Genomic DNA, 16912 nt, shown 5'->3' on the forward strand with positions numbered 1-16912 from the left:
CTACCAGATACAAGAGCACTGAAGACACTAGAAAACAGAATCTTTCACTACTAAATCATTAGAACAAGGTTGTTTAGTATAATATTAAATGGATGCTGATTAATCTTTCAGAAATAAAGAAATAACTGAATAATTCAGTAGCTCTTAATAGCATTTGGTAACAGGACAAAGCACTAACCTTTTTCAAATTCGAAAAAGTCAACTGGTCTCAGGAATGTACTTGTGCAAGTTTCATCTTGATACTAGCCAAGTGTTCCTATCTCATAATCTTGAACACACAATAAATGGAGACATACCACAGCCATTGTTAACAATTTTATTGTTATTCTTTTCTCGTTGTCAGATAAAAGCAGATAGGGAGGAGCATAATAATCAGAAACCGCGTGCAGCTTTGGGGTTCCTGTCCAAAGCCGGACGAGAGAACTGTCTGAGGTGAGTATACATTAACAACACAGGGCAAACCCCACTGTCATAAATGCTACATAACACTGTCCGCATCATTAACAGTCACAACCACAGCTGCTGTCAGTTTTTATGACAGTTAGCTTGTGACACGTTGATGACACAGAGTTATTCTGAGGTAAGCTAGAGTTGGCTAGTGTTGTACTGAGCAAATAAACATCTATACATACTGTATATCTATAGTGTTGTGACTGAGTCATGTCCTGTCCCGTAAGCACAGTTTAATCTGTAGCTCATCTCTACCTTGGCATAGCTTTGGCATTAGGAGGTAACATGGTAGCGCCCTGTTGTGGGCCATTTGAGAACAAGCGTCTTTGTTCATTTCATGAACATTTAGGGAGTAACTCCCAAGGCCTTGGGCCAGTGAATATAGGGGACTAAGTAATACAGAGTTTAAGTCAGCTATTCATAGTTCAAGTTTGACAAATAACAGTTTTTATATACTGCTAGTTTAATTTGAAGAAAAGCACCCATAGATGTGTATATTTTCTGGGTTATGTACATGTCTAGGCCCAAACGCAGGTACGCTCCCCTCTTTCAATTAGAGTGAGATCCACTTTGAAGTGCAGCTTAGCAGTCGTACAAACTTACATGAGCTAAAGCTTTAGCTTATTCCAATACGAGAGAAGGTGCTTGTAGCGTGTAGGCCGACGCAGTATGATTTTTCCATCACATTTTGTTTTAGCGTTCTTTCAAACGTTAATAAAAGAAGAAAAAAAAAAACTCTGAGTAGACTTATTCGCTAGTCTAGCTTCACAGGCTGAGTTCAGGTTTGAGACAGACTTTGAAATGAGTGTGGACTACAAAAATGACCAAACAGCAGCATTCAGTTTAACAAAGAAGACGAATGACAAAGATAACTATGATATATTGTCCTAGGCTTGTTCTGCTAATATAAAAAGGTATAAATAACACGTCCTGTTTTGGTTAAACACAGTTAAGATGAAGAAAGTCATTTGAAGATAAAGCAACAAAAAAAAAATATATAGAAATTCTTCACCGTCTTTATCCACCATTTTTGGGATTACCTGAGATTCCAGTTGTCCCTCAGGGCTTCACGGATTTAATAGCAACAGCACTCGTTGATTGATCGACTGATTTGATCAATCGACTGATTGAGGTTAGAGTCTTACGAACCGGATGGGGTCAAAGACATTCAAGCAAGCAGAGGGCACTCGCGTCACCACAAACTAGATCCTTGATACCGCACTATATCCCCACACCAAACTCTTATCACCCAAAACACACCTGACCTGCAGGCTCAGCACATTCATGTCACCAAGGTCCGTCAAACGACCACTCTGAAAAAGCTAAAAGAAGGCATGTAGCGAAGAAAAGAAGGCTTAGCTTAAAATGAGCGAGGTATCCTTTACATAATTCTCCCTCTAAGGAATTTAGGCTTTTAATACCATCTTGGAATGCACTATATATTTATATATATTCATATATATACTGTATATTGCCGTTAATATAAGCAGGATAACTTCCGATAAATACAGTTGCCTCCTTACCATCAGAGGCACCTCAGCGAGCTTCAGCACCTTTCTCCCTTTGATTTATGGGTGTCTTAGGCCCTATATGGGTGTAAGAGACACTTATTGTTTTTCCTATTTCATCTGATTCAAATATGATGATCCGAACTCCGCTGGCTTTGGTCACTCTTCATCCACAGTCTCCGTTTTTGGATCCTCCTCTTTCTGTTCTAGGACCTGCGGGGTGGGGCTCGGCAGAGCTGCGACCTCGGAAGCAGCCAGTGCGGAGGGGTCTTGTTGGTCAACAATCCTATGAGTAGATGACTCTTCCTGTGGAAAAGCATTGATGTGTGAACAAAACTCTGGATATAAATTACTTGCACCTTTTTGGTATCCACCTTATTCCTAGCCCCATGCTACCTTATGTGAATTTTGGGCTACTTCCAGTTCTGGACTAACTGTCAATAAAAGCGGATGTTGTTTGTACAGTCAACATGGTGGAACTGCTGTAGGCATTCATACATATATTAGGATTAGGATTTACTGTATATTCCTTATGCAACCACCTAATGAACTACTGATCAAAAAGGCTTTGAAGCAGATGTGGAGCTACCTTCATTTGTGGTAAGCATTTATGTCTCACAACCAATCAGATTCTTGAACAGCAACCCGGGTCCATTCATTCCAGGTCATCAAAAAAGGGTCAGCTGATGCAGATTGGCCTGTACATATAGACCCCCGTGTCAACTGTGTCAGTCTGATTAGGGAATAAGCAACGTGGCTCTATGTCTGCTTTGAGATCACAAGTTTCCGTGCCACCTGCTTTAGCAAAACACTTTTACACTATTACTGTGAAAGTACTGATGAGCCTTGTTTATTGTTGTACGTTGTTGGTCACATTAGAATCAATAAAGTAGCTATATATTCATCTGTATGCTATACATTGCCACTTTATCAGGATAGCGATACATCTGGGATAGGCCAGTATCGGCCAATAAAGTCAGCCGACTGATGTATCAGTTGGGCTCTAGTTCCTACATGATGCATTCCTCAAAAAGAAAATCAAAAACATCTGTAGCATCTCTCAGACACAGCTTCAGTGAGAGGAATAAGGGAAAGGGAATGAAGCAATAGTCACACCCATTATTTCACACAAGGTATCCTGGGAATAGTAATAAGGTGGATAAAGTTGCCTCCTCTTACCTATAAAGCAGCTTGGATTCTTAGGTCTCAGAGGTCTCCTATCAGTCTTTGTAGTCCACTCGAGCAATTTATGGCCAGTTCTGCTCTTTTTTTTATGTCCTCCTGATCTGCTGTGACCAACATTGACCATCCCTGCAATTTCTCAAAAATGTACCCCAGCTCTGACAACCACCTACCTCTGACTTGGCTAAAATGTAACGTGGTGTACGAGAGGCTACGATGCCAGAAACATCATTGGCAAAGAGTTTTCAGTGTTGCTGCTAACAGAGCTTTCCCATGGCAGACATTCCCACCTACTAAACACAAGTCTAATTAAATTCATCATGGCTGCGTTCCATTTAGCCAGTACTGTTCATGCTGTCTGACTGGCACAGCTACATGGCCGTTATTATCATCATTATTTTACCTGTGTCTTTCATGACATGACAAATCAACAAAAATCTAATTTCTGTTTCAATTCTAGACATTGTACAGTCATTTGTCTGATACCAGTGACATCTAAAAGTAAGCTGAATTAGGATATTAACTACAACCATCATGAGCCATGAGGTTTATTAATAGCAGTCTGTTAATTATTCTCCCTCAGCAGACGCTCTGTACTGACTTACTTGCTCTGAGAATCGATGATTCACCTGATCGGCAAACTCTTGCATCTCTCCCTCCTCACCATTTGAATGGCAGCTTGGACTTGGCACCTCAATACCATGGCTTTCCAAAATGGCAGCTTCTGGTAGTGTCAGATAGGAAAGCGGAGGTGTTAGAGAGATATAAATGTGCATGCACTGTAAAATGTTCACAGAGACAAAAGCCTCCTCCTGTTATTTCTATTATTACAGATATGAAAGTTCAATAACGTGTTCTAACCTATATTTGCTCTTCTCTTCATCTCCTTCCGACGGTTGGCAAACCAGTTGTACACCTTCAACGCTGTCACACGCTCAAACTCAGACAGCTTACAACCTGAGTGGTGAATCAACAGAACAAATAAAACTCATTTCATTTGACATGGAGCTCTGTTAGGAATTTTGGATTATGATTTACACATATTTTACTGCTGCCTGCCACAAAGATACAAACACTGGACAATTCAGATTCTACACACAGTTGATTTAAGATAAAAATATGAATTCAGATCAAATCTAAACAGGGTATTGTCACTCTACTTAAGGATTATGAATCATGAGCTCGTTAGTAGTGCTCACATTTTTTTTTTAATTATTGCAATTAAAAAACAAAAACAAAGTTCACCAGTAATTCTTATGTTTTTGTCTTAAACATTCTGCACTGAAATCTCTCCACAGTATCTACTACTGAATGGTGAACCATTACTTCTACTTCTGCACAGAAACACATTAAGGTGTACAGTGTGTGTGTGTTCAATGTGATCACACTAAATATTAGGACTGTCAATAGCAACACTATTTACATATTAGAACTGATAAAATGGCCTGTTTCAGACAGAGGCTGACCTGAGCCAGTCTAAGATTCAGTACCATTCAAAAGTTTAGACATTCATGTCCCATTCACTTGAATGATAAAGTGTGTCCAAATGTATGATGGGTATTCTATGTACATTTTGAACTGTATCGTGCAAAGATATTCCAGTTGAAACCCAAAATAAAAATATAGACCTGTGCAGAATCCGTACACTTTAAGCTTCCCTGTATTGTACATGATGGTAAACTGTTTTTACAATCATCTGACATTTGATAGACTGAACAATTAATCAAGAAAATAATCAGCAGATTAATTCATAAAAATAATTGTCAGTTGTAAAGAAAAGCAGTGAAATATTCACTTTATATGCTGGTAATAGCAAATGTTTTGTATCATTATCTTGATAACTTACTAAAATTATTTATCAGTTATCAAAAATGTTGAAAATGAACTCTCAATTAATCAAAGTATTTCTCCCTGGACTAATTTTGAACAATTAGTAGAATGCCATTTTAATATTAAAGAAAGTCAACGTCTCAACAGGAACATGCATCAGGCCTACCTGGTTTCTGGATGACTGAGTTGCAGGTGTTGGCAATCTCCTCCCGCTTTGCCTCATCTGGATACTGGTTCTCCATGAAGAAACTGAGAGAGATGGAAAAAAAACACACCCACGGTATTTGAAAACAGTTAAATTATATTGCTCCGTATTCTTTAGGAGGATGGCAGCAGTTTGAGCAGGGCCCGGTTGCGCCCTCATTTTACACCTCATCAACTTTTAGTCTCGGGGAAAATATTTATACAGTTAAAGAGCATCTTGACGGTTCCTCGCAGTAAAGGAACAGATTAATGGATGCATTAAGTGGATTAATTTCGGCAATTAAAGCTTAATTCTCTCGCTAGGCAGAGAAAAGACTCCAGTTAAAAGGGGGAGAAAACATGTGCAGGTAGAGATCAACCATTTTTCTCCCCAATTTTCCTTACCAATATCTCACTTTTTTTTTTTATATCCCTCCGAGGCTGAAAAAGAATCATTATCTCGCATTACAAAACACGCAAGGATCAATTTCTTCCAGCCCTCTCATCCTCTCACCCTCCGGTTTGCCCTATCCTGTCCACTCTGTCTCTCTCACTCACACACACACACACACACACACACACACAGACACACACTCACACATCATCTTAACCTCTACTGTATCGTCCTTGGGTCTAAACTAGCTCATAAGGATCAGCACTGCGGTAGTATTGCGTAATCCGGGGCCACTGCTGGTGAGTGTTGTCTGAGGGCCTGTGTGGTCTTATTACTGTGAGTGCCCTGACTGCACCCTATACTTACAGCAACCATGTAATAGAGAAATCAATTGCGCGCTCAGTGGGTCCCGACTGTAGAGGGATGCCTACTCCTCTTTCTCGGCATCTTTCTGAGAAGACTGTCTGGGACAAATGTGTTACGGAGAAGCAGAGACACAATACCCCTAATATAACAAAAACTGCTTAATAAACTGAATGGTAATGCAAAGAGAAGAAAGCAGGATGTGGCGACGGTGAGCCGGTAAAGGACATTCACCCCTGGAAGGCTATTAAAATCCACATTTACCTCAAGCGATGCTGCATTCATATCATATGAGAATAAACGGTATTCAAACTGATCTCAAGCCATCGAATCTTCTTCACTTGACTTTTAATTTGCAGATGATGCTTGAATAAAAGGAAGTCAAACCTTGAGAAATATGTTACCCCTTCAAATTCAAGTCCCATCATTCCTACATAACAAGAATGAAGCTCATACTTGTCTGCCTTTATGTAACGTAACCTATCTAGCACAGAGGGCCGCTTCAACAAATCATGCTTCCTCCCGTCCTCGCCCCTCCCACTACAGCTCATGACCTGCAGAGCCGCTGTCAGAGGACGTTTCAATCACTTCAGCGTGTCTCAGAGGTGACGAGGAGAGAAGAGGCTCCTAGAGGTGTGTCAACATGGAGATTTTCTACCAGACAGCAACACTCCGACAGCTGTAATCTGTTTGACGACTGATCAACACTCTCTCTAATATCTCTCTAATTCCTCCTTGTTGGGACTTGAAGACTCGCTCACCTCTCCATGATTGATTGGCACTCCTTCCTCCAGGTGAACCTGCTTCCTCTACGCAGCCTAAGAGGCCCGCCCACCATCCCCGCCCTGTCGCCAGCCATGATCCCCGTCCTCCAATCTGGTTCCTCCTTCACCAAAGAACGCATTGATAAGGTGGCACCTGACGAAAAGAGCACACGCAACAATTAAACTGTGGAGGAGTTAGGTAAACGGAAAAGACTCCAGCTGCCTGTTGCACCACCTGATCGGAAGTTTGATAGGAAGTTCAAGTGTCACTCAGGTATTACGAGAATGACAGAAACTAAGAAGGTAATGTTCACCATCTCATGTGAACTACTTATGATACCACGTGATACATTCCGTATTTTTTAGTTACCACAATCCCGTGCTGTACTTTTCTGTTACATAACATTAACAAAAGTCTGAATCTGGTCCAGTACTGAACGAAAGCACTTCAGCCAGCAGACGCTTATCTGACGTGGCATTAGTGCCTTATCAATTTCATCTGCTGAAAGTGCTTGTTTTTAAATCAATGACAAGACAGGCTCAGATTGATATTATAAGTGTCTGATAACTTTATTGAAAGGCAAATATAGAGAAATAAAATATTTTTCTTTACTTTTCATTTGATCCAACCTGTTATTGTGTCTAACCAAGTCTTGCTCAAGAAGTTCTAAAATCTCACAAAAGTGGATTTGTTGTTGAAATCAGTTGGATTACACATTGCAGTGCGTTTAGCAGCTGCTGGCTGAAGCACTCTCGCTCAATAATAATAATAATAATAATGATAGTCCACTTTCAAAAAAATTGTTGTCCCATTAGTAACTTAAGACACAAAAAGATGGGAAAATAGTGTCAAAGTTGAAAAATACTGAAGTTTCCTTTTAATTCTACGTAGTATCTAACTTGGCTTACAATGTAGAGTAAATTCTTTGGCTATTGTTTTATTCCAAGATGCAGATAGTGCAACAGTTGCTGGTCAGGTGAAGAGGATTTCAATTGTATGCACCGGTTTCATTTTTTAGCATTAGGGTTATAATCTTCTAATACATCTCTGTTGAGCAAAGAAAAGCGATTTGAGAAAGATGAAACGCTTCCCCAGACAGCGGCGAGTCTACGGGGTGAGTGGCACTGCAGGCGTCTCCAGTGGAGAGCCGCCGAGGCCGAGAGGGAGGGGGGGGGGTTTGTGGCAGGGGGAGGGCGTGGTTACCTGGCTGGGCCTGGGCGGCTGAGGCGGCAGCAGTGTACCACGGCAGCAAGTGCATCAGCAGCTCTCTCTGCCTGCTCCACACTGGGTTGGGGTTGAGGTTGGTGTTGGGGTTGGGGAGGATGTTGGGGAGGCTGCCGCTCGCCCCTGCTAGCGTGCCGTCTCTGTCCCCTCCCCTGGCCCTGGGCATGGGGCTCACGCTGTGCTGGCTTTCACTCCACCTCAGCCCTTCAGTCAGGACAAAACCAGTGGTCAGGCAGGCCGAGGCCGTAGATTGAGATTAGAGACACCAGTTTGGGGAAACATTAATTGGAGAGTGAGAGTTTCAGTATTGGATTATGGACACTCCTGTTAGACCTGCCTGGCAGTTTTCAGTCATCTTCTTTTAAAAAAATAAATATCTGCCAATTAGAAGTTAATATGACTGATATTACTTCTTTTGAGACTGGAGATTGGCAGGTCAATAGAAGCCTTAAAATCAGAAGCGAAGCATTGTGGCCGCTTTGGATTGGAACTAATTGCAGAGAGAAGTAGTTTTTGTTAGTTTGTTAGCCATGTAGGAATGAAAACCAGCACCAGAGTACCTCCAGCATCAGGGCTGAGAACTACAGAGGAGCTACGGCAAAGCTTTGGTGGGTGGGTGGGGGAAGTAGAAATAAAACCATTCAAAACAACAGAAAGATTAAAGATGATGGGGGGCCAGCAGGTGTTCATATCGTAGAGGTGTTCATGTAAAAATGTGACTTTTTGACATGATGTATTGCATGCTGACATGAACCAATCAAAGCTTGAGCATCTTTAGTCATACGTATGCTGTCGTCATTAACAACAACAACAAACAAAAACATAGCCCCATCCCTGTATCCTAGGACATGGAGAGGTCAATGCCAACCCAAGCTGTTACTTTACCCTGAACAGACAAACCACATTCACCCACTACTGTTTCATTTCCAAACCAGAAGCCTTAACGGTATTGATTAGCATCTCCTGTGACAGGGCTACCTTCATCATTTGTCTTTGCTCTGAAATTATAGATTTGTCTCGTGTCCTTCCGTGACCTCGTTGCCCTCGAGGACCAGGATGGAGTTAGTGAGGTTTATATGTGTGTGTGTGTGTGTGGGGGGGGGGGGGTTTACCATGCAGGACAATGAGGAAGAGGGTGGGGTAAAGAGGAAGGTAGATGGAAGGGGAAGGGTTAGCAAGCAGCAACTCGCATTCAAATTAAAAAAAAAAAAAATCTTAACATAATCCCTCCTTTCCGACATCATCTAACCCAGTAGTTCATAAAGTAGGGTCTGGAGAACCCCAGGGATCTTTCATGGGGTCCCCAGCAAAGCATACACTTTCATTAACTTTCTGTAATAAAGCATCTAAAAGCAAAACCTTATCAGACCCTGCAAGACTGCGATAAACTCTTATCAGATGGGGGTCCATGGTCTAATTTGTGTCCGTTTAGAGGTTCTGGACATGAACCACTGATATAATCGATTATCATTAACATTAACACTGCACTCAATCTCATAATTAGTCTTCCTGTGCCCCGACATCCATCATCCCCGTGACGATGTATCATCTCGTCCTCCGGTCTGTGACGGTCGACCCCTCACCTGGGTTATTCCTCTCCAGCAGGTACCAGCGGTAGAAAGCTCTGCGCTTAGAGTCGCTCATCTCCAGGCCTTGTTGCAGCAACCACTGGGAAATGTAACTCTGGCTGATGCCTGTGTGAGAGAGGGGTAGAGGCATGTCATCTTAACACAATAAAAAGACATTGATTTCTCTCGTGGTGCGCAAGTTGGGTCTGTAGAATCACAATTGGCTGTGAGCCAGGTCTGAAATACTCCTGTTAAGCTAATGAAGCCATTCTAATATCAATACTTTCATTAGGCACTGGTGCGATGTGTTTCCAGAGGGGGAGAAAAAAAGTTTACTGATGTGAACATGCTGCTACTTGTGAGTACAGCACTTACCTACTGCATTATTCTCAATCTATTAACATACTAAGTAACCCTTTTTAAAAAGTCTATCAAATGCTATACATCAGCATTAATCATTTGTAGCCTTTCTATTTTTACTTGAACAGAGAATAGAGGTGTGGTTAATAGTCAGACGTAAATTATTACCATGGAAACCAGATGGTAGAATGGTAGTGGTGTTTTAGCCTAAACTGTCCACTTACTACAGGATTAGCTAAATAGAGCAGGTTACATGTCAGTAGCAGAGAAATTCAGACGATGGATTCTTTATTGATAGAAGGAAATCTTGCTTTATTTTACAGTAAATGTATGTCAACTTCCCTCCTCAGTGGCCAAGCCCAATTCTACAAGGGTGCAAAAGTATGCGTTGCACCCTGTGTTTAATATTTTACACCCTCAGTTGAAATTTGAATAATAAATGCCAAGTACAGCGTGGGAAGTCTTAGGCACACACACACACACTGTTTGAGCGTCTCCATGCACACCTGCTATTTTGGTTCATGTATGTGCAGCAGCGTAATGAGCATAAGGGCTGAGCGAAGGAGAGTATAGATCATCAGATGTGGTGATGGGTAAATACTCTCCCAGCCAATCACATCACTGCTCTCATAGCTCTGTTGTTAGTTGTGCCAATCACAGCTCAATATGGTAACGACAATTCAAGCAAGTCGTTTTTTCATCATTCATTCATCTCACTATAATAACTTTAGAAATAAAAATACAGAAATAGATTTGGTGAAGCTGTTTGTATGATTATATTGGACTGATGCTATTTGAGCAATAATTCTAACATGTCTCACCGACAGATTGGGCAAACAGTTTAGTAATTAATGTTACAAATCAGTGTTTACACAGCAGTATGTACAAAGGATTAACCATGAGATGTTACTTTTGCTAAAAGCAAAGTTGGAAAACCTGACTTCTCCTTCATAAAAGGCAGAAAACCATATAACCAACCAGTGTGGTGTGTGTAGAGGTGTGTGTGGTTATACTGTAGCAGCCTGGTGTCGTTTCCGGTGTTTTATGAAGCTGGACTGTCAGGCATAACGGCCCTGCACTTCTTCTCAGAGGCTGCAGATTTATCAACATATCAGTCCTGCTGCCTTCAGATGAACTGAAGAAGTTTTTCATACAGTAGAAAGCAGCTGTGGATAGTTGATACTGTATCAAATCACCCACATTCATCATTTACAGATCAATGCAGACTGATTTACTGACTTTCCTGCTTTAACAACATTAAACATTATTCTCTGTCAATTTTGGTTGGAAAATATTTAATTGAAACAAATGTAAGCATTAGTTCTGCAGCAAGCATTTAGTTTGCAACACATGCGCCAAAACTGGCCCACCAGATTATTCTGATAAACTGGGTTTGTTTCTTTTTTAAACAAAAGGCCACAGGTAGTGGACTGTGCCTTGCTGAAATAGCCATGCCACGTGTAGTATGAAGAAAAAGAGGTAGACAGCGACTCGTGCTGAAATAGCCAACATGCTGTGTGTGATGGAGAAAGAAAAAAAACACTGCAGTAAATCAGTGACTGTGGACCATTTTAGGTGGGAATGCTGCGCCTTTATTCCAACTCTCTCTTCTGTAGAAAAGCTACAGAAACGGTTGCAGAGGTGTAGTCACAGAGCCAGATCAACGCTGGCACGGCAGGACAGGGAGCTGACGCTGTTCTGTTAGCAGCTGTGGTCAAGCAAGCTTTGGAGTGAATGAGGAGAGGGAGCGCTGACACCGAGAAAGCTGGTAAACCTGATCAATACCACGTTATTTTCTGATTGTTTTGCAACGGTTACGTTCAACAGCACAAATAAACACGCCCACACCCTCACACACTTCTGCTCAACCCTTTATGAAAAACACAACAGTTGTGCAAAAACCAGAATCTGCTTGATCGTGACATATGACTTGAGGTCAATGATGCCAAGGAATCATCATTAGAATAAGTTAGGCTCCACTACAGGTGGTAATGTGTTATGTGTAACCAAGGAAAATGAAAATGATTTCCTAAATTATTAATTTTTTAAATATTATATATTATATTACTTCATATTATATTATGTTATATTATATGTATAGATAGATAGATAGATAAATGATGATTATGCTCTGGCCTGCCATCTAATGGCTTAGAAAGAAATTGGTCCGAGGCCAAACTTACTTGCTGACCTCCGATATATATTATGAGGATGACGTACATCATCTATTCTTGGAGCCATAAATATTTGCCAGACCACCATATGCACAGTTGAAATAGACCCCAACAAATACACTATTTATTCCCCTTTAAGTAACATTGGCTAAACACTACTGTGCCCAGCTGTTTGGGAACTTATTTAGCCTTTAGAAAACAAAGAAAGTACACATCAGTATGTAGCAGTGAGTTTGGGGCTTAGTGCCACAGACAGGGTAGGGAAGAGGGGAAGTACTGAGAGGTGGTCTGATATCTGTTAGTTTGGGTATTCTTTAAAAGGGGATTTGTTGACAATTAGAAACATGTAAGTCCATCGCCAACCTCTATCCCACAATTATTATACAAAATGTTTAATTAATGTGCATTTTATAAACACAAATCTGCCCATTATTCACTTTATCTATAAAATCTATTCAATGAGCAAATAAACTGCAGGATTTTCAAGTTCCACAGATGTAAAAGAGAAAAACATCAAATCCTCACATCTGAGAAGCTGGAATCACTGAATGTTTGTCTTTCCATTAATTAGCGCTGATTCATTTCCTATCTAATAACTACTATGTTAATCGACCAGTCTAGTAGAGATATTTCCCATGTATCCTTGCAGCGGTTCAGTGAGGCGCACAGACTTTGTTCAGAGTACCTGTGACTTGTCCTACGATAGCCTGAGAGATCCTGCGGTTGTTGAGGAACGTTTTGATCTCTTCTTTCACCAGGTTGCTGTCTCTCCTGTAAAAGCAAACAGAATCCCATCATTACACGGTGGTTAAAACACCAGCCTTTGCTCTCACTAACCTTATTCACTGAAGCTTCTCTTTTTTCAGCTCTCCCCATACACCTGACCTGAATTAACTCCACTAAATTCTGGAGAAGAAGCCTGCAGCTCGGGGGACAGTAGCCGTCATTATCTGATGTTATAACAGTCTCTCTTTGTCTGTAATATTCTTTTTAGTCTTTCCTTTCCAAATCGTCCTCAGCACGCCACTAAAATTCATCTCTCGCCCTCTGCTAACGCCGTCCTGCTCACCTCATGTACTCCTCCACCTTCTCCTCCAGGTCCCACTCCTCTTCTCCCATCATGTCGTAGCTGAACGACCGCTGAACGGCCACGCTGGGAGGGTAGAGGGGAGGGGGCGACGCCTCGTAGCTGTTGCTGGGGGACAGCGCGGCGCCGTCCAGGCCGGAGGTCTGCGTGGTGGCAGAGGCCAGGGACAGCGAGGAGGAGGAGGATGAGGAGGACGAAGACGGGGCCGGGGCGGCTGTGGCGGGCGTGTTGTTGGATGGGGCCGGGTGAGAGTCGCAGTGTGACGGGCGGTGGTCCGGGTCGAGCCTCTCCAGGGACTCCAGGGCGTGGATGATCTGAGGTTTGGTCATACCTGATAGGCGGAGGCGCTGCAGGAGGTCGATCTGTTCGATGGTGTAGCGCGGCTCCACCTCGTAGCACTCCATTCTGGCATCTGCACACATGATGGGAGGTGGAAGTTCAGTCACATTTACTGGAGACTGGCCTTTTGAAAGACGATTCAAATGAAATATGCAACCAGTTTTATAAGTGACTATGAACCAGCTGTAGCCCTATTAATATACAAAATGTCCTGATTGGCTGGGTTGATTTCCCACCAGATAAACAGCACCCCAACACTTCACAAAGTGTTACCAAGACATATACTGCTATATTTATCTCTATTCAACTCCTTTTATAGACCTGGAATTTGGATAATACAGTATTTTGACTTTTTTCAGAACCTGCACACACACACACACACACACACACACACACACACACACACATAAATGATAAAAGGATTATTAATAGATTCAAACGCACGGCTGAATTCAAACGCCACACTTTCTTTATCAGGATGTATTTATCTTGAACACACACTGAATGCAATGTGACAAACGTTTTTATTGCATGATTATAGTAAAAAACTGGGGGTTAATGAAACTGAACTTGGGACAGAAACAGACTGCATCCTCTCCTCTGAAGAACCCTTGGGTCATTTGGAAATTCTGGCACCCTTTCAAACACTTGGCACAGACTCTTGGGGCTAACCTTGCTCCATTTGTCCAGGGTGGAATTAAAAGTAAGATCACCTTGGTACACAGAAGCTAACTTCAGGTCCGGTCAGCCTAGTCATGGCCGTACATACGTGTGCTGTACCTATCCTGTGCAGGGTGGGAGGGGGTGGGGGTGGAGGGGTCAGGAGCAATATTCTGTATGTTTTACTGAGAGATCATACAGACAAATCTGGCAATTTAAGGTGACCTTGATTGTTTGAAAAGGTGCACCCATGGGACAACATAACTTAATAGATTTGATTAATGTGTTGATAGCAGATTTTAATTCAGTATGATGTGATTTCATGTTTTTACACCCATATGTCCAATAAAATCGAGAGTTTTGTGCTACAAAAACAGATTCAACTACCTTTAAAAAGTTTATCTTTTTATGGGATGTATGCCAAATTGATAATTACAGTTAGAAGATGCTTCAGATCCAAGACTGTCACACATGTATAGTTGATAATAAGCAAGACAAAGTTAACAAAAAATATTTTACCTTTTGTGTGTTCACAGGTCATATTGTGTTACCTATCAGGGGTAACTATCAGATACTTTTATCACATTTGGAGTTCTGTCTGTGCAACAAAAACTAAAGTAGTAAGCTGGCTTTGATTTTTTTTTAAAGAAAGAAAAAAGTAAAAGTGTGTCCCGTACCCTTACCTGATGGAGGGGGCGACACGGACAGGCACCCCGGGAGTGGTTCAGTGCGTGGGGTCGCAGCGGGGACGCACCACTGTCGCATGGCTCAGCGGAGCTCGGCTCGGCTCGGCTGGACCTCTAAACAGAGACAGGAGACCTGCTGCAGTGAGTTGCGGTTTAAGCTGCTTCTATCAGCATGCTGGCAAACCTACAACACCAGATGACTTCGCTAGCAGGCTATCTTGGCTAAGCTATCACAGTCAACTCCGGTCGGCTCCCCTGAGCACCAGCCTGGATAGCTACTTGCTGCCATGACGTGTCAAGTTAGATTGTGGCACTCGCACGGAAACGGCGCTCACATTCAGAATAAAAGCGTGTTTGTGGCAGCTACATGGGAATTTCTTAAAGGTTGCTTTAGAAGGTGTTTTTTGTAATTTTACAAGAAACTTAGATTAATATCATATAATATTCTCAGGAGCCTTTGCCTAAAACACAAAATGAGTATAGTACCAGTCAAAATGTTGGACACACTTTCCCATTTAGCTGAATGAGAGCGTGCTGAACATACACTGTGATGTTTGGCGTGAGTGTGTGGGACACCCTCAGAGAGCATATTACAGTTCCCTAAGTTAAAGGACCAGTGTGTAAGGCTTAGTAGCATCCATCAGTAAGGTTGCAGATGGAAACCAATTGAATACACCACCCTTCCTCTTCCAAGCATGTAGGAAAACCTGTGCTGGCTGCAAAACGTAAGAAGTATATGGAAGGCTGTATATGACTTAATGTAGAAACATCCAACATAGTGGGCTGTGTAAGAAAGGACCTGATCCATATGTAGCTATAAAGGGCTCATTGTAAAGTTGAAAAAACGCAACAATTCTTATGTCCAGGTGATTAAACATTTATAAATATTATTTTTGACAATGGACCCCTCTAAATCTTGCACACTAGTCCTTTACCTTTAACACTGTACATCCAAACATGATAGAGGACAGAGAAAGGCAGCACAGTTTTACATTTTTCCTTATCCCAATTAACTGTCAACATTGTAGAATATGTTTATATGAATTCAGTCATCAGGTTTTGGATATTAATTATTATCAATAAATAAAATTGAGACAAATGGCTTTCTGTTACTAATAAAAATGTCTGTTTATTATGAAGGGCACAGGAAGTTCTACCATTGGCTCTTACTATGTTGACGCTAACTATCTAGTGTTGGCTAATAACTTATCTAAAACTTGCACATTGGATGCTACAGTGACAGCATTTCAAACTGGCCGCTGTATACAAAGCATTTACGGTTATACGTAACTGTGGTTAAACCATAAGTGTATCTGGTCGAATATGTGGCTAACAACCAGCCGCCTAAGAGTTAGCTCGCTAGCTAGCTGCGTTAGCTGCGGGCTAGCAGCGGAGTGTCCCACCACGGAGCAGCTCGCTCTTACCTCCCGTAGCCGTGGAGAGACAGCTGCAGCCGGCTGGACGGAGAGGAGGGGGACCGTAAAACACCGTAAAGAAAGTGGGTGTCTGCCAAAATCCCGCTACAGAAAGTAACTCCTCGGTCCGGAGCTGGATGCTCACTAACGAGCACAGCGGGGACGGTGCGGGGTCATGTTGTCTTTCAGCTATGCAGTGGGGAAACACTGTATGCAAATGTGAGGAGTCTGTCTCAATTTATGACCCCTCACCGACACCACTGTCAAGGCAGCGGGAATGATATTTCTGACTTCCGGTTGTGAAGACATTTTTGACCACCACACGGTGCCAACATGATAAAAAAGGCTATATTTTAATGACATGATTTGGAAATAATAAATAATAAAAACAATGCTTATTCAACACACATAAAACACATATACTATTCATTAGAACTATTCCATTTTCAAGAGTTACATTTATTATTTTAATTTGGCTGTAGCTATAGGAAACATTTGCAGTAAATCTGACTGCCTTGACGCAGCACCACCCAACACAGATGTGGTTCCATCTGCAGATATAAGATGGTTTTCTCATCTGCAAGCTTTGATTGAGCAAGCAGCCTTGTTATATGAAAGGGGGGGGGGGGGGGGGGGGGGGGTAAACAACTTCAGTATTAATATAATAATACTAATATTGCATTATAGTTCAAATTAAGACAATATGCCAAAATGCAGTTTTGTC

The 16912-nt window shown here is 41.8% G+C and overlaps 1 protein-coding gene across 1 annotated transcript; it reads right to left on the reverse strand.

The window, feature by feature from the left end:
* Positions 1-302: 302 nt before the first annotated feature.
* On the reverse strand, positions 303-16413 carry zgc:91944 (uncharacterized protein LOC436941 homolog). Its single transcript, XM_053334006.1, has 11 exons — positions 16198-16413; positions 14771-14887; positions 13071-13500; positions 12687-12772; positions 9483-9593; positions 7879-8103; positions 6672-6828; positions 5137-5219; positions 4002-4097; positions 3746-3864; positions 303-2264 (listed from the first exon to the last, which is right to left on the reverse strand). The coding sequence occupies exons 2-11, from the start codon at positions 14850-14852 to the stop codon at positions 2118-2120; spliced, it is 1536 nt and encodes a 511-aa protein (XP_053189981.1). The 5' UTR covers positions 14853-14887; positions 16198-16413; the 3' UTR covers positions 303-2117.
* Between the last annotated feature and the right edge of the window lie 499 nt (positions 16414-16912).

This window comes from Scomber japonicus, chromosome 15 (genome assembly GCF_027409825.1).
Source record: "Scomber japonicus isolate fScoJap1 chromosome 15, fScoJap1.pri, whole genome shotgun sequence".
In the NCBI taxonomy this organism is placed as follows: domain Eukaryota; kingdom Metazoa; phylum Chordata; class Actinopteri; order Scombriformes; family Scombridae; genus Scomber; species Scomber japonicus.